The sequence below is a fragment of the Dipodomys ordii genome, unplaced genomic scaffold (assembly GCF_000151885.1).
Source record: "Dipodomys ordii isolate 6190 unplaced genomic scaffold, Dord_2.0 Scaffold17, whole genome shotgun sequence".
In the NCBI taxonomy this organism is placed as follows: Eukaryota; Metazoa; Chordata; class Mammalia; order Rodentia; family Heteromyidae; genus Dipodomys; species Dipodomys ordii.
Window position 1 is genome coordinate 25,150,353 of NW_012267233.1, and position 19,102 is coordinate 25,169,454.

General features: G+C 38.2%; 1 protein-coding gene across 1 annotated transcript; it reads left to right on the plus strand.

The window, feature by feature from the left end:
• Nucleotides 1-10,425: 10,425 nt before the first annotated feature.
• Fabp4 (fatty acid binding protein 4, adipocyte) lies at nt 10,426-16,463 on the plus strand. The gene is made up of 4 exons (XM_013012414.1): nt 10,426-10,579; nt 14,403-14,575; nt 15,573-15,674; nt 16,231-16,463. Exons 1-4 carry the CDS (start codon nt 10,507-10,509, stop codon nt 16,279-16,281), a joined length of 399 nt encoding a protein of 132 aa, XP_012867868.1. The 5' UTR covers nt 10,426-10,506; the 3' UTR covers nt 16,282-16,463.
• Nucleotides 16,464-19,102: the final 2,639 nt, after the last annotated feature.

Here is a 19,102-nt window from a genome sequence, read left to right on the forward strand (position 1 = left end):
TGAAGTAGAAAAAGAAATAATTAAGATGATTCTAAAAATGTATGTATGTACTCCAAAGAATATCTTAAAGCCTTAACACAAATATTAAAATATAAACTTCAATGAATATCTTGAAAAATTTCAGGCTTTTATGTATAAATTAGCTTACAATCTTTACAAAGGTTTTGCAACACATGATGGAGGGGGAAAATAACATGGGGGAAAACCATGAACTCATATAAAAATAATGCATGATTCTTTTTTTCAAGGTCATGGGGCTTTAATTCTGGTGCTCTACTACTTGAGCCACAGCGCCACTTGTGGTTTTTTTCTGCTTATGTGGGACTCAGGAATCGAATCCAGGGACTCATGTATGCAAGGCAAGCACTCTACCACTGAGCCACCTTCCCAGCCCCTAATCCATGATTCTTTACAGATGTATACAATGCTTAATTAACTTTATTTGTATCAAGATGACTTTTGCTATCTGGAATTTTCAATTATCAATACTTAACATTAGAGTTTGAGTATCTTTTAGTCAAATATATAACACTATTTATTCAATATTTAACATTAGAGGTTGAGTACTTTTTATGCAAAATGCTGGGAACCTGGCTTCAAACTCACAACTCTGTTACCTTAGCATTCCAAGTGCTAAAATTAAAAACATGTGTCTCAAATCCAACTCTGCTTGCATTTTGATTGTGACCTGTCACATGAGTCAGGAATGGACTTTTCCACTTGTGTCATCATGTTGTCATTCAGAAAGTTTTGGATTTTAGTGTATTTCTTACCTCATATTTTTGGATTGCAGCTCTTTAACCTGTAATGACTATTTTTTAATAGAGTTGGCTCAAAGAAGCCTCTCAGTTTTCAACCCAATATTCATGTCTTTGAATAATGACTACCTTTGTATAGGCAAAACAAATTATTCTTGGTAGAAGTCTTTGCTCTATGCACCACTAACAATCAGGAGGCAACTTCACAGTGAACACACCATGGGAGGGTTATGAAATGGGCAAATGGTCCCAGTGGTGTACTCTTTGGCAAGGAAATTGTAATGTTGAGAAACACAATCCTGTTTGCTGGATATTAAGTCAGATTTTATTCTAGCTTTATGTCTGTTTTCCATGTTAAATAGCACCTATAACTTGATAAATTTGCATTGGATTTACCATGTATTTATTGCAAATAAGTACCTAATTCAATGAAGCTACCCAATTCCCTAACTGATAAGAGTATTCTCTACTACATGTGTACTACAAAGTGTAATAAATGGGCAAAGTTGGTCAAGGGACATTTTATGTGTTTCTGTAGATATCACAATAAAGCCCCTCTGTATAACTGATAACAATTTATAAAAGAAAAAGACTAATCATTCTAAAAGAATTAGAATTATGAAACGTTTCATCTAAGAAACTTATCAAGTTTGCTTCCTATAATTAGGAATAAGGAAAATCATTTCCCTTGGGAGTTGAAAATTTGCAATCATGCAGAAAGCACAAAGGGAAAAGCCATACTTTGTAAAGTCTTGATTGGTCTTGAGAGAGTGATTAGAACTCAAGCACAGTCATTGTGATTGCCATGGCAGATGAGTTGAAAAGACAACAAAACATACTCACTTGAAGGCCACGTACCTTATGGCTCTCTTACTAGAATATCCAAGGGCCTTGCTCTCTGCCCTGTGTCCTCTCAAGAGAAGTTACTCCAAGTCCTATGCTTCTGCTAGATTATTTTTCTTCAGCAGGTCAGGAAAGTAAATGTTTACACATAATGTCTATTTCTTCACTCAATTATTTTATCTTTATCCTCTGGCTTGGTAATTTCTGCTTGACAGAAATATACTCAAAGTAAGTTGAATGAACTATTGACTTCTATGAACCAGGCCCTCTGTAGACATCTAATACTCGCTTGTATTTTTTATCTAGTATGTAAACTTTGTGCCTATGATGATTATTTCAAATGATAATCATCATTGAAAGCAAGTCTTAATTTGTCATTTTTCATTCATTCATGAGAGTTTAAAGTGTATGGTCTCTTTGGAAGGAAATTTTGTTTATGTATATTAACTTTAGAGAGAGTGGAATAATTGCCTTTTTAAAATCTTACGTAGTTTTAATGTGTGTGTCAAGCATTATCATTCTTTTGTTTGATACAGAATCTTACTCCCCCAAGCTGGTCTTAGACTCACGATGCTCCTACCTCAGCTTCCCCTGCCTAAGCTAGGATACAAACGTGTACCACCATACCTGCCTCTGTTATTTACTTATCTTCTTTTTATTAGCATCAATTAATTATATAAGAAGGTCTTGTTTTAACATGTCCATTTATTTATACAATTCATCCTGGTTATAATCACTCTTTCTGTCATTCTTCCTTTTTTCTCTATCCCCTTCTGGTACATTATATTCCCATTTAAAGAGGAAAATTTTTCTACCATGAAAGGAAGGCAGATATTGCAATGACATTTCGATAGAAGAGTTTGAAGCCAGAACCATGAACATTTTAGGAAAGTACCCTATGACTGAACTATATCCCTAGCCCTGAGGAAAAAATTTCTTATTCCAAATCATGAATATCAAGAAAATCCATTTCAAGTTCCATGAATTTCTATACCTGAAACTAATATCCAGAATATATTTTGTCTGGACATAATGGCACATGCCTTATGTGGCTACTAAGGAGAAAAGCAGGAAATCACAAATTCAAGGGAAAAGTTAGCTAGAGGAAAATTAGCAAAGTTAGATCTATCTCAAAAACAAAAATACAAACAAGGGAGTTAAAGCTGTGGCTCAAGTGGTAGAGGCTCAAAAGATCTAGCACATTCAATGCTCTGGGTTTGGTCTTTGGTACCACAAATTATTGCTAAGAAAGCTCAGCCTTTTAAAAGTTCTAAAGACCAGAGATTTCCCAAAGTAAGACTATTAGGTGCCAGAAAAGTTTCCAGTTCTTCCCAACCCCAGAACTCCTATTCTCAAATGTGGGATTGGTCTTCTAGGTCTATATTATTATTATTACTAGTCATAGAACTAGCTGTTATATTACACAGAGCTAAATTCTAGGCAACACCTAAAATGCTTGACATTTAAGAGTCCTCATTTAAACACTAACCATAAAATGTAGTTTTCCAGATGAAAAACTGTATCGTGGAAACTAACCAGCTTGCCAAAGGTTATAAGCTAGTGACTAGTAAAAATAGAAATGTCTGACTCCAAAGCCATAGATCTTTCTCCTCTGTCACCAGGTTTATAAAGCAACCATTAAAATTTCACAGTAACCCTTAGTAACCATTGCGCCAAACTTTCCATGTAATGACAGTTATAAAGAATGATAGTTATCTTTAGAACACAGAATTCCCATCCAGAATCTTATGGGCAGAGAAATCACAGTTCACCCTGGAGAATCTTGGAAAGCTTCATGATAAATGCAGGAATGCACATTTCACCCAGTGAGAAAGGGTTGTCCTCAAGAGGGAAGTTCACAACCAGATGGCAAATATAGTTTGCAGATGCCTGACACTTGTGCTTTCTTTCCTGATCAGAGTTCACTGGTAGAAATGTCACAGCAATGGAGCCTCCCTGGTATTTCCTTGTGATCAAGATCATTCTGGACAAATTGTTCCTGTTGTCTCTTTGTCAGCATCAAATCACAGTTGGTGCCGATGGAGGCATCTGCTGTCTTCTGGTATTTTTCTTATAGTAGTTCTTATAGTTTCTGCCACCTCAGGTAATATCTGTATGTGCTCCTCATGTGGGTTCTTTCTTCTGTTTCATCCATCCTCCCTCTAGTTTTTGTAATTGCCCTTGGTAGGCAAGCACTCTATGGCTTAAGCTAGGCCACACCCTCAGCTCTCCTTTTTTCTACTTAAATTCTTGTTTTTGCTAACCTTCTCCCTCTTTCAAATCTTACATTATTTATTTATTTTTGTGCCAGTGCGCTTACCTGGTTTTCTTGTTCATGACTGGCACTCTGCCACTAGAAACATGGCTCAGGCTTAGCATTTTTCTGTTTAATTGGAGACGAGGTCTCTAAAGACTATTCTAGTAGGGTGCTGGCGGCTTATACCTATTATCCTAGCTACTCAGGAGGCTGAGATCTGAGGTTCACGGTTTGAAGCCAGCCTAGGCAGAAAAGTTCCTATGAGGCACTTATCTCCAAAAAAAAATACCCCCAAACCAAAAACAAACCCACAAAAAACTGGAAGTGGATCTGTGGCTCAAAGTGGTAGAGCAAAAGAGCTCAGGGACAGCACCCAGGCCCTGAGTTCAAGCCCCGCAATTGCCTAAAAAAGACTATTTTAAAAGACTATTCTATCTATTCAAACTGAGAACTATCAGGTAATAGCTAAGATTACAGGCATAAACTAAAGGGCCTGGCTTCAAATATTATTTCTCAAATGTCTGCTGTGGTCTGAAAACTGTGTCCACTGTTCGCCAGAAAGACTCTGGATATGCAATTCCTCCTTCAGCCAACTCCCAGCATGCAGTCAGAAACATGAGACATGGTCATGGTGGACAGGGTGTAGCAGTATCACACAAAGATCATGGTTCTGGAGAAGAATTTAAATGCCACCTCACATTTCCTAAATCTAATTCCATGTCACACACATCTAAACTATGTGAGTCAAAACTGCTTTGCTTATTCATTTAAAGGTTCTAGGGTTCCTGGAATCAAGGGCACAGAATGGCTGGATGCTAGCTGCCATTGTACCACTAGTGATTGTTTCTAGATACTTTCTAGGCATTCACACAAGATTTCCCTTTGGAAATCCCTCATGCTCAACTTCATTCAGCACCTTATAACCTTTGGCCTTGTTTTGAATGTCAGGCTTTGGGGAAGCCTTTGCCAGTACTGCTTTCCCTGATACCCTGATCAAGGGTGCATGAGCTATTTTATTGTCACCAAAGCCTATGGTTCTTTACTTACCGTCCTTATGACACTACATTGATTCTCCTGCTCCATCCCCTCTTGTCTTACTCATTCTTATACCAGAACATCAAACACACTTATTAGGCATTTAATGAATGTACGGCTGAATGTCTTCCTTGCATTTAGCCCTATGTGTGTAATTTAAATTGTGCAATACACAAGGTAAGTGGGCTGAGATTGGTAAAGGTGAGTTTATGAACGGAAGTTGGGGAGAAATAGAGGATGCTCACTCTTTATGGATTGCAAAGAGTTCTTATAAACACAACTAGCAGTTTGCCTACCACAGCTATGACAGATCACACCTGAAATATTTTCCTTGACTTTGTCACAAACAGTCGCAAGGGAGAAGGTTAAGTGCCTTTTTATTTCTATAATGCAAATACATCTAGTTATTATGATACTATTTGCTCTATAGTCCTAAACATGATCCAAATTAATTGGATTAATTTTCTCTTGATTCAGCAATGGGTTTAATATATAATGCTAAGTCATACATAATGCTAAGCCTGAGCTATATTAGGAGGGATATAAACCTAGCCCTATCCTCAAAGCACTCATATCCAGGAAACAAAAGAAAAATTAGTTAATATTACATGAGCACCAAGTAAGTGTGTGTGTGTGTGTGTGTGTGTGTATGTGTGTGTGTGTGTGTGCTTCTTTCTGGAAACTTTCTTGGTGATAGCTTCTGATATCACAATCACTGTGTAGATTCCTTTCTGCTTTGCCTACTGGAGATTTTCACCTTTGCCTACAGTGGGTTCATCGTGATATTTGCTTTATGAAATGAAGGCAAAGGAGGTTAGAGTTTATATTCAGAAAGTGCTTTGCCAGCTCCTTCGTTGGTTCCTCTTAGCATTTGTACCCACTGAACTCTTGAGTGAAGAGTCTCTTTTATGAGTAAGAGGGCAAGTGAAGAAGTTACACAACAGCCCACAAGGATCCCCAGACTGTAATTAGCCACTGCCCTTTTAACTGAAGCACAGTACCTTTGACTTACTCACTCTTCCCTAATGGTCACCATCTTGAAGGTAAAGAGTCAGTGGTCAGTCCTTGTGCACACATATGCAATGAATGGTACAGAGTTTCAGAAACTTTGCCCCTTAAACCTAGGAGAGGACCGGGCGCTGGTGGCTCATACCTATAATCCAACTACTCAGGAGGCTGAGATCTGAAGACTACAGTTCAAAAGGCAGCCTGAGCAGGAAAGTCCATGAGATTCTTATCTCCAATAAACCACTCAGAAAACTGGAAGTGGCGCTGTGGCTCAAGTGGCAGAGCATTAGCTTTAAGCTGAAGAGCTGAAGGACAGTGCCCAGGCCCAGAGTTCAAGCCCACGATTGACAAAAAAACAAAAATAAACAAACCCCAGGAGAGGAATGTAAAGCCATTCTCTTTTTAAGTGCTCTCACTAACCCATGAAGAAAGAAAATCAAACCAAAAAACAAAAATAAACAAACCCCAGGAGAGGAATGTAAAGCCATTCTCTTTTTAAGTGCTCTCACTAACCCATGAAGAAAGAAAATCAAACAAAGTCTGTCTACAATCATGATTTTCACGTTCAGATGCTAACGCTCTCCAAACCTAGGTACAAATAATGCATGATTAAAAGAACTTTGCTTCAGATAAAATGAGAGCCTGGGCACAAATCTACCCCTCACCTTACCTAGATTGTGCAAGCTGTGAAAACCCTCCCTCCCACAATGGCTTTGTCTCTACTCATTATCCAGACACAGGTCTGTTTCCTCTTCAACTCAGAAATCATCAGGAAAAAAAAAGCCCTCATTTCCTCCCAAAGAAATAAACACAGACAAAGGTCAGGGGAATGCATTCCATGGACACTGTCCATAGTGGAGCAAAGTGCATGGCAAGCAGCCTGCACCAGAGGCCTGTTCCCGTCATCAAGCATCTGGGGCTGCGTCCCCAGAGTCGTGAGACCCCCCTTCCCTACAGCCCTGCAAACACATTCTGCCTGGTGTGTGCTCTTTTCATGTGTCTATGGTCTTTTTGAGAAAGTGCTTTACTATCTATCCTGTCTGGTTTCACATTTGTTAGGTAGCCCAGATATGCCTTAAACATCCAATGTTCTGCCTCAGTTTCCTGATTTGGGATTGCAGGTGTGCAACACCCTGCCCAGCTAGTATGTGTGTATGCTCGTGTACTCACGTGCATGTGTTTGTATGCAATATTGGAATATTTCTAAAGAAAAGCATGGTCATTGTAGTGGGAATCCTTCTCATTATCAAAATCAAACTGAATACCATGTGCCTGTTGGTGGGTGGTATGCTCCTCCAGATGGCAGGAGCGTCCTAAGCCTCTTCTATGTCAGTCATCAACTTCTTCCTCTGCTCTGCCATTGCTTTGCTGCCATTGTTCTTGTCAGACCTTCATCATCTCTGAACTCTTTCCTCTAAGCAGATTTCTATTTCCTCATTCTATGCTTCATGATCCATTCTTTCTAAAGTTAGATAGGAGTCTATGGCTTCCTTGCTGTAAAGTACATACACAAGCATGAAACATGAATTTGTAGCCTAAACCATCGCTCCTTTTGTCAATTAATTTATGAATGCAAATTTTACTAAATGAGCTAAGTTCTAAGGGCCTTACTGCACGGATAGGACAGCCTTGGGGATGGAGAAGGGAATCCAGGAATGGGAGGAGACTGAGGCCAGGCTGCAGACTTTCTTACCTTGCATGCATTATGTGCTAATAAAAACATGCTAAAAGCATTGAAAAATAAGAAAGCAGCAAGTGCCCTTTGTACAAAAATGCATGTCTCAAGATACCTATAAAAACAAAATCCCTCAAAAACATCTTCATATTTTATTTGGTACCTAAAATGGAAACTTGGATCATTAAACACAAACAGAAATCATGTCTTATTTATTATTTATTCCCTTATCCCATGTAGCACTATGTATTGGATATAGCAGATTTGCAAAAAAAAAAAAAGATTTTTTGAGAATTATTTGCCAGTATGAACTTTATTCAATGAAACTAGGTCTGAAAAAGCAAGTGGTATAATTTCCTACTAGTTTTAAGAAAATGATGATCCCCAATAACTTTAGTTAAACTCAAATTGTCTTCATAAATGCTTAGGGAGGATATTGTTCAAGAAACACTATGACTAAGGCTTTACCATACTGAATTTTAAGCTGTTTCTGAGAACGAAATCCCTTCAGACTAAGAAACCGCCAATGGTATATTAAGTACCATTCTTTCAAGTATTAATTCATTCAATGTTGTTGAAGTTACCAAGGGCCTTTTCTATGGGTTTCTGCTACTCTTATTTATATGCAATTATGAGAGGAATCAATAGTTATTTTTAGATATTCTCAATTATGCCATTTCTGTAGTGATGATGGGGCCTGAACACATGAAGACAGGAAGCGTTGCCGCTGGTTCAGACATATTCTTCAGGTTTTTACACGTGCTGTGATGGGGCCTCACTATCCTGCCTCATTAGGGCTTCTTTGATCATGTTCCTTGACTAATTACTGCCTTGGTATATAACAGTGAATAAATGTGGACAAAAGTCCCTAAGTGGATTTTGTCTTCTGTGTGTGCATGTGTGTGCATATGAGTGTGCATGTGTGAGCACATGAGTGTGCATGTGTGAATGCATGTGTGTGTGTTTAATTGTAGATAAGAGTCTCATGGACTTTCCTGCCTGGGCTGGCTTTGAACCTCAATCCTCAGATCTTGGCCTCCTGAGTATCTAGGATTGCAGATATGAGCCGCTTGCACCTGTCTGGACCTTGGCTCTTGCTAGCCCGGAACATGTATCTGTATATGTCTGCTCTGTATTGTATGTGCTCTGAGTGAACACGCGAAGTTGTTTTGAAAGGAAATCAAACCAGTAACTCCTGTAGTTCCCAGTGCCTGTGTGTGTGCACTTACCCCGCTGATTATCTTGTTGTGGCTGTCTTCTCGTCATTTGGATTGTTCTTTTTTTTTTTTGGTGAGCCTTCCTGCATTGACCCATTTACTGTTATCAATCCTCTACATAGTCATCAGATGTCCCTCCCCATGGTTCTTACTTTGAAACACAGCATTAACTGCTATTAGTTCGTTGATTTGTTGCCTTTGCATATTATGTTCTTTAATGTAAGCTCCACAGAGTTCACTCACTCTGTGAAACCCTCAGCCCTTAGCACAGCATCTAGTTCATATGTGGAGTAACCAAAGAACCTGGGTGTCACAGAAGTCCTCTAAAACAACCTTCCAAACAGAAATATAATGTGAATTACACATGTGATGTAATATTTTCTAGAAGCCACATTAAGAAAATAAAAAAGACACAGGTTCGTTTTTGGAAATGTATTTCTTATACCTCAACATGTCTTGTCATCTCAAAATATAATCAATGTAAGTAATTTTCATGATATACATAATGATATTGACTTCAAGAAATGCTATATGCTATATATTAGTGGTACATCTTGGAACATACTAGATGTGTTTGTAGGAGTTTTTGTGTATGCAAACATCTTTCAAAATTCTTTTATGGCATGAGAAGATTAAAACCCATGATTACTTAAGAAAAATAATCTCACAAATCAGTTACTATGTAAAAGAAGAAAACAAGATTTTTTTTTTGAAGGTAGATCTCTGGCCTCAAACTTGCAATCTCTCTGCTTTAGTCTCCTGAGTGCTGGGATTGTAAGAATGCACTGTCGTCATATTTGGCAGAAAACTAACTGTGATAACTTGTGAGCATATCATTTCAGATAATTCTGTTAACATGACACTGTTTATCTGGATGGACTTCGAGCTTAAAACGTATTTCAGAAACGGAATAAATTTTCTTTGTAGCATACTATGAGAGTATGCTCTCAGGAGCATACTTGGGCTTAGAGCTGTGACTTGGAAGAGGTCTTTGGAAAGCAATATGATACTGGGAGTTACGGATGAGAAGTGTGAGATTATTTTAATTAAGTTTTCACTCGGTTCCTTGTACATGGGCTGAATGCACTTTTCAATTCATTAAAAAACATTTAAAATCTGAAATAAGAAATCTAGCCCACTTTAAAACAAATTCTCTCCCTTCTTTCGTTGCAATTGGCAGGTTATTTCTAGGGTAACTCTGTCCCAAAGAGCTTTTGCAATCATTTAAGAATCTCCAAGGCAGTCCTTTATGTTTAATTCAAAAGAACCACGTAATTATAATATCATTAAAATAAAAACAACCCAAGAAGGTCAAAGTTTATCTCAAGATAATTGTTCTCAACAATAGGGTAAATACGTATATGGGAATAATAAGGGGAAGTTCGATGTACTAGGCATTAAGTAGTCAAAACAGGAACATTTAAAATACTCTGTTCATAGTTAAAAATAATTTGTACTCTAAGCCCAATGACCACTTGCCAGGGAGAACCAAAGTTGAGAAATTTCTATTAAAAACATGACTCAGAGGGAAAAAAATACAGAGGCTAGAAATGAAGGAAATGATCTGATATCGTCTCCAATTGGTTCCTCCTACAATCACATGTTCTGGGCATCTTTAAAAAGGAGTTATCTGGACTCAGGAGAATCATAGCCCCTTCTTGAAACCTGCAGTCTCTTTCTCACCTGGAAGAAGAATCCTAGAAGGTTCACAAAATGTGTGATGCATTTGTAGGTACCTGGAAACTGGTCTCCAGTGAAAACTTCGATGAGTACATGAAAGAAGTCGGTAAGAAACTGTACTTGGATAACTGGATTTGTATCTTTTTTCTCTTGGTGGGAAAAGGGCTTAGAGCTGGCTTTTCACCCTGGAAGCACTGGCTAGAAACAGTAAGGCTGTTTTCTATATTGAAGCTGTACAGGCAGCAAATGAGATTCTATTTCTAGAAAAATTCTGAACCATAGCTATAACTAATGCTTCCTACAGGTGAAACAACCTGAAAAATTGCATAAATAGAATTGTGAGCTATAGAATGACAAGACTTCTACTTTTTCTGCAAAGCTTGAGTGTCTTTGGTTTACATGGCTCTTTTCATGCTATATTTTCATCCCCTTTGTATGTAAAATATGCAATAACTTGGTAAGAAAAACATTGATTTTGCAATATGCAATGATTTATCTTTAAAATTGAAGTCACTATATTTCCTGTCTTAGAAAAAACTTCCTTAGGGGTATATGTATATATATATATATATATATATATATATGTATATATATGGTATATATGTGGTATATATATACATACATATATATACATATATATGCCAATTATTTTCTTGTTGATCCATTAAGAAGTACAACAGTTTTATATAGAGAAATATTGATTTTGAAAAGATATTCTCTGAAGGGTTTAAATACTTCTTTGAGTAGAAAGAACATGGCATGCCATAGAATTATTGAGTTATTAAAAAGACAGAGTTATATAAGTAACATACTTTTCTTTTGATAGTAGAGGCTTGCAATAATTTAAGCTCTGCTAACATCTCCAGTGTGTCACTGGGTGAATGTCTACCAGATAATTATTGCAGTAGAGCTGTAGAGGTAAATTAGGGAGGCCCTTCTACAAAGGCTTCAACTTTGAGAAGCCCTTTCTCAACCACAGGGTTAGATCCACACCTGGGAAGAAATTTTAGCCACTATCATCATTATGGTTTAGATTTAATTCTCTAAATTTCGAAGACTTTACCTTCTCCTTAATTATATAGTATATACTTTTGGTTATCCATAACTACTGATTTTTTTCCCTTTTTTTTTTTGTCGGTCATGGGGCTTGAACTCTGGGCCTGGGCGCTGTCCCTCAGCTCTTTAGCTCAAGGCGAGTGCTCTACCACTTGAGCTACAGCGCCACTTCCGGTTTTCTGGTGGTTTATTGGAGATTGGAGTCTCACAGTCTCTCCTACCCGGGCTGGCTTTGAACCGCTATCCTCAGATCTCAGCCTCCTAAGTAGCTAGGATTACAGGCGTGAGCCACCAGCGCCCGGCCGATTTTTCCCCATTTTTGAATTATCTAAGTAGCTGTACAAAGCAATTTCAATTCCGCATGCTAATTTATGAGTTCAATGCATCTTGAGTGATGTCATCTCTTCCCTTAGTCTTCCCCTCACCATAGATCCCAACCCATCCATCCCTTCAAGTTACCTCATTCCATTTCACACATGTACATAGATTATGATGACTGTATTTACCCACCACTCCTCTCTCCATTTATTTGCCCTCGTCCCCTCAAGCCCTTTGTTTTTCTTGTTTGTAGATGAGAAGGAAATTGAGAATTTCAGCACAACTAATTAGCTGTTGATTATTTTTTAAGGTTTTTGCACTTGTGATCTGTATATTCAAGTTCTAAAACTACCTCTAAATTATAGGACTGGTAAATGGAGTTAATAAAGTATTTCCTGGGAGAAACTGGCAGTTCTAAGGAAGGGTGAGTGGGTAGGTATTGCCTCCAGTGGTTAAATAAGGGAGTAAAGGAACACGATGATTTTTCCCAAGCTCAACCTGTCTGGACTCACACTCCACTTTGCCTGCCTTACTAGTCTGTGTTGCTCCCTAGGTTTAATGTTGTACATTATATCAGAGCCAACACTGACCATATATTAGCTTCCCACCTGTGGTCACTTCTTAGGTAGGAAGCTGAATCAGGCCCTTCGTATTACCTACCTTACCCCATATTTCTTTCTCAGTCACTCCTCATTTCCTATGTTTGGCTACCTTTAGTCACAGAAATGGTTTAGATTTCTGTACATGGGCCAGAAAACCCCCACATCTGTAATGGTTATAAATTCTGTATAACACATGCAGTGGCAGCAAAGTAACACTGTTCATATTAGGTTGTAAGTTGTTGATCCCACACCTTACACAAGAAAAATGTATTCCTCTTTAAAATAAACAAATAGGAGTTGGCCAGGGACTAGTGGCTTACACCTGTAATCCTAGCTACTCAAGTGGCTGAGATCTAAGGATCAAGTTTAAAGCCAGCCTGAGCAGGAAAGCCAATGAGACTTGTATTTATAAGAAGCCAGAAATGGAGCAGTGGCTCAAGAATAATGCCTGGTCCTGAGTTCAAACCCCAGGACCAGCACACAAAAAAAACCCAAAAAACTAGGAGTTGAAAACTCAGGCAACTGAGATTCACAGTATCAGTTTCCAAACTATTCTAAGAAACACTAATTTCTTTTTTTAAATATATTTTTATTGTAAAGATACTGTACAAAGGGGTTACAGTTACATGAGCAAGGTAATGAGTCCATTTCCTATTGAGCATTGTTACCTCCTCCTTTGTTTTTCCATCATCCCCTACTTCCCCACCTCCCCAGCTCCTCCTTCCCCTCCCACAAAATTGTAGTTTGTTTTCAACATAGTGTCTTGTACATCTCATTGTTACAATAGATCATCCTGTATCCTTATTTCAGCATTTTGTTATTTCCCTTTCCCTCCCCAAATTAGAAAATGTATATATAAGATTCAGGACACTGGAATCAAATACAGTGACAGCAGGGGTTATTAAATTATGAAATGTTTCCAGTTTATGCCTATGCAATCCTTCTTTAATTTTTCCAATAACTTTTGGGCAATTCTATCACCTAACATGGTATGAACATAGGAAAGATTTTTTCTTCTGGAGAAATTAATCAAAATCTTGAATTCATAGTGGAATTATCAGGGAAAGAAGCCTAGAAAATTAGACTTGGCAGTAATAGCTATGAGATGTAATTTTTGTTCAGACAAAATAAATGATCTTTCAACCAGTAACTCTATATTAGTTCTATACATTCTGTTTCTGACTTTGAATTTTCAAAAATAATTTTTAATCCAGGCACTGGTGACTCATATCTGTTTATCAGAACAATTTAAGAGGCTGAGATATGAGGATCATGATCTGAAGCCAGCCTTGGCAGAAAAATTCAAGAGACTCTTATCTCCAACTAACCAGCAAAAAACCAGAAGTAGAGGTGTAGCTCCAGTGATAGAGTGCCAGCCCTGAGCCAAAAAGCCAAGCCCTAGAGCAAGGCCCTGAGTTCAAGCCATATTATGGTCAAATAAAATAACTTTTAATATCTAAGAAGGAATGAAATGGTGCCTCAATCATAAACAGGAAAGTGATTATGGAAACATCTATTATATACATATAAGCATGTCCATATACATGTATGCATACATATGCATATACATGTGTATATTCATGCATGTTATATGTGTATATCATGTGTGTAATGTATAGTTAACTTAATCTCTGCAAGTATTTCTGTTGAAAGTTAATACTAGGTGTTCCAAAGAGTTGGATCCTAAGCTACCAATGGGGAAGTTTGAAGAATAATCCCATGTCTCTTGAACCTCAGTTTTTCTTTAAGTATTACCCCGATATATTTACAGCAAGAACCATTTAAATAGACCTTAAGAAATTCACTGGTATCTTTTTCTTCTCCCCTGTGCTCATGTGGATGCATACACATACAAACATGCTCACGTGTACACCCATACAGCTCTTTGATTTAGACAAAGATGTAAGTGAAAATATCAACCTGACAATAAATATTTTCTTTTCCTAATGGTAGGAGTGGGCTTTGCCACCAGGAAAGTGGCTGGAATGGCCAAGCCCAACATGATCATCAGCGTGAATGGAGATGTGATCACCATTAGATCAGAAAGTACCTTCAAAAACACAGAGATTTCCTTCAAACTGAACCAGGAATTTGATGAAGTCACTGCAGATGACAGGAAAGTCAAGGTGAGAAGTAAACAAATCTGCTACTTATTGCCTCTGCTCACCAGAAGCAGTTTCATAATAACAGGAGGAAAAACTCTTCCATCACAGGCCAAAGATTCCAACTAAAACTCATATTGCATGTGTTTCCTTATGTAGTTGATGGATTATCTCTTTTTTACTTAGTCATCTTTATATTAAAAATAATCAATGTAATTTGTGTGGTATTTAATACATAGAGTTTTTAAAGCAAATTAAAGTAATTAAAGAAAGTTTTGGGGGTTTGTTTGTTTTTTTTGTTGGTCGTGGGGCCTGAACTCTGGGTCTGGGCGTTATCCCTCAACTCTTCAGCTCAAGGCTAGCACTCTACCACTTGAGCCACAGTGCCACTTTTTTTTTGCTTCTGTGGTGCTGAGGAATCGAACCCAGGGCCTCATGCATGCAAGGCAAGTGCTCCACCACTGAGCCACCTTCCCAGCCCCAAGAAAGCTTTTTTTTTTTTTAAGTTTATTAAACTGGGTGCAGTGATGCATACCTATAACCTCAGCTACTTGGGAGGCAAAGGTAGAGGGATTTGGGGGCAAGACATCCTCAGCCATATAGAAAGACTCTGTCTCAAAAATAAATAAATAAGTAAATAAATAAATATTTTTAAGTGGACCAGGATTCAGGTAATTACTGGAGCACTTGGTTATTGAACCTAAACCTTGGTGTCAACCGTCTGTACTGCAAATAAATGATGTGTTTTTAAAAAAAATTTTAAAAGGTAGTTTATAAAGAAGAATGCTCACCTATAGTACCATCATCTCAATGTAAATATAGCTATCTTGTTTCATAGTATTATTTTTTCAAATTGTTCTTTTATTGAATATTCTGCTGATTGCATGCATGCTGTATATACATATACACATATACATGCATATACACATATATACATATATCCATTCATATATGTATACATGCATATATATGCATATGTATATAAATACACACATGGTTTTGCCGTTTTATTTTTTTGCAGAGCATCATAACTTTAGATGGAGGTGTTCTGGTACAGGTGCAGAAGTGGGATGGAAAGTCAACCACCATAAAGAGAAAACGAGAGGATGATAAACTGGTGGTGGTAAGTACATTCTAGGGGCTTGGTTCTAGACTTCACTCCTAGGTCATCTCATGGTCAAGGAACTCACCTTTCTTGTACAGAATGATCATCCTTACTAGACTTAGGTTTCCACGCTGGCAATTGTTCCAGGTTTTTGGTTAGTTTGGCTGTTTGTGTTTTGATGCAGGAATTGAACCCAAGGTCTTGGGCTAGTTGAGCACACCCTTACTACTGAGCTAGTGTGCAAGGCCTCTCCAGGCTGTCAAGTTCAGCCCAGGCCTTTTGCTTTCCATGAACCATTGATTCCTTGACACCTCCCAAAGCCTGTCTCCAGTCATGCCCTACCACATTTTGTTATACATTCCTCCTGGATGTTACTCTCCAATCATGATTTGAAAGCTCCTGTAGGAAAAGGATCATACTTTAATATGGGGGACATATGTCTATATATATAGGAGCTCAGAACAAATGTGTTTTGTTGATTCTTGTTTCTTTCCCAAATGTTGAGAGATTCAATAGTTATGCCCATGGTGTAGTCCCATTGCTTGACTGATAATGTGTTTGCATCTATGTGTAGGAATGTGTGATGAAAGGTGTCACTTCTACCAGAGTTTATGAGAAAGTCTAAGCCAAGGGATACAAACCTGGACTGAAGCTTGCATCGGACACAGCAACATTCTATTGGACATTGGGTTCAAAAAAGATATTATTATTTTCCACTATTTGACATGCAATTAATTTTTCCCTAAGCTGGATTTTATTGTCTGTGGTTGTGTTTGGTTAAATAAATAAACTTTTTAGATTTAGAAAGTGGTGTAATAGTTTCTTTCTTATGCTAGATAATTTTGTACTCATACTGAATGAAGAAAATATTTATATTATTACACTATTTTGGATATAAGTAAAAAAGCTCTTTCATAATAGCTCATGGTAAGTAGGTGCTATAAATGATGGTAAGTCCTTCTAGAGTACATTGTCTCCTCGGAGACACCTTAGGTAGTTTTAAGTCTACCCTGTCTAGAGCTTCGTGAGACAGCAGTACATACAATGCATGCTATACAGAACGAACTAACAAACAAAATCCTGTATAATTATTTTTGAAATTTTAGAGACAGTATCTTCCTTTGTAGTCCAGGCTGGTCTTGAACCCATTATGCAGCTCAAATTGGTCTCAAAACTTGGAATCCTCCTGCCTTCCAGCTCGTCTGTAATTTTGACTCTAAACGTTATGAATAAACCAGGTGGCTTAATCTTCTACAGTTTTAGCAAAATGGCTGAGGCTGGCTGCTTTAAACAGAAAAGTTTATACAGCTCACAGTTTGGGGGCTGGAAATTAATCATTGAGCAGCCCATCAGATTTCAGACTCTGGTGAAGATTTTATGGTACGTGGCATTCTGGGGGAAGCCCCATGGGAAAGGGAGATATGGGCCTATTGAAATAGGAAGCCAGAGAGTAAGAAGGGGCCTGTCTTATGTTCCTTTATAACAACCCACTGTTGCAACATCTAGGTAGAGTCCCACTCAGCCCATCGGTGGGCATTCCACCCCACTACTAATCACTCGGTGAATGGGCAGATCTAGTCCCCTTCTAGTAGGGCCAGCTCTTAAAACCGATTTCCAGGATGTGAAAGCCACACCCAAACCCACACACAGGCTGCCTCCAGAATCTGTACTGAATTCTATGCACAAAATTTAGTAATTTTATTCCAGAAGATTGGTGAAAGGATAGTTTTTGAGTAAAGATTCAATCATCATTATAGTAGTTTCCAAACATTTATCTTCAATGCACTTGCTTTTCTTCTTCTCACCATAATTTTTTAAATTACTTCTGGATTCTCCCAATAAACCTCCCTCTTAAGTCTCTATTCCCTCCCTTCTTTTCCAAGTCCTTTACACTTCAATGATCACACAGTGTAACTCTTTCTAATTGGGACTCTGACTGATTAAATCTTTAGTAGCTCCTATTGTTTCCAGAAAATTTTTAATTGCCTTAGTATGGCATATACACTCTGCTTTATCTTGTCTTTTTTTATATAACTCCCAGTCTTATCGTTGTCCTGTTATTTTCACACACCTTGCTCAATCATATTCTTCCTTTCTTCCTTTGAAACCCTCTGCTTCTTGCTCAGTAGAATTCATTACCCACCCACCCCCCTCTTCATGAGCCTTCCCTATCTCTTAATGTTGCTATTCTGCTAATCCTGTATTAAAAAAAATAAGCTAGGAGCCAATTCTGTGCAAATGCACCGTTGAATTGAGTTATTTTTAAAAAAAAATAATTAAACTCTTCTTATTTTCCAGTTGATTTAAAAGCATAAGGTAGCAAGACGCAGTCCAATATTAATTTGATAGAGAAGTCTGTTTTACATCCCTACATTTTTACTATACAACTAAAGACCTACCTAAGGAAATATATCTAATTAATAATTCTCCAGGTTATATTGCCTGGGATCCTTTTGAAGTTCACCTCCTTTACCATTATCTGGCATTGCTTCTACCGACACATACAAACGAAGACAGAGGAGATGCTGCTCTAAAGAAGAGAGGCAGGATTGAGTGAGGACATCTCAGACAATGTGTGAGGACAGACCTATCTGCCTATGGCTCACGCATGTCTTCTTCAGAAACACAAGGGACCAGGGGAAGCAATGGGCCAACACATCCCCAGTTCCTACCACTGCCACCTCTGAGCTGTAATATGGGGTTTAGAAACACTCCCTTCAGCTGGGCGCCGATGGCTCACGCCTTTAATCCTAGCTACTCAGGAGGCTGAGATCTAATGATCATGGTTCAAAGCCAGCCCAGGCAGGAAAGACCCTGAGACTCCTATCTCCAATAAACCACCAGAAAACCAAAAGTGGTGCTGTAGCTCAACTGGTAGTGCGCTTGAGCTAAGGAGCTGAGGGACAGCGCCCAGGCCCAGAGTTCAAGCCCCACGACCGCCAAAAAATAAAGAAAGAAAAAACACTCCTTTCAAGGTCTCAAACATTACTGACTTCAGAGTTTATATGAAAATTACTCCTCATTTTTGAGCTAAGACCCAATTTCTTGCTTAGAAAAGTGATTTTTCAGTCAATGACTCAAGTCATGGAATCTTTCTTGTCAGGAAAGAATAAAGATTGGTTCTCCATTGACATATTGGCCTCATGAGATCATAGACAGGATCCTGGACCACAGAGGAAAGAGAAGAGGTTGAAAACTTGGAGTAGCAATAGAAAAACTGTAAGGACAATATGACTGGAGCTGCAGCTGAGTGGAAGAGTGCTTTCCTGGGATGCACAAGGCCCTGGGATCAATTCTTAGCACCACAATAAAACAAAAAATCATAATCTTTCTGAGCCCAGCCACCATTGGCTCACATCTGTAGTCCTACCTACTCAGGGGGCTGAAACCTGAAAGATTCAAAGCCAACCCAGACAGAAAAGTCTGTGGGATCCCATCTCCAGTTA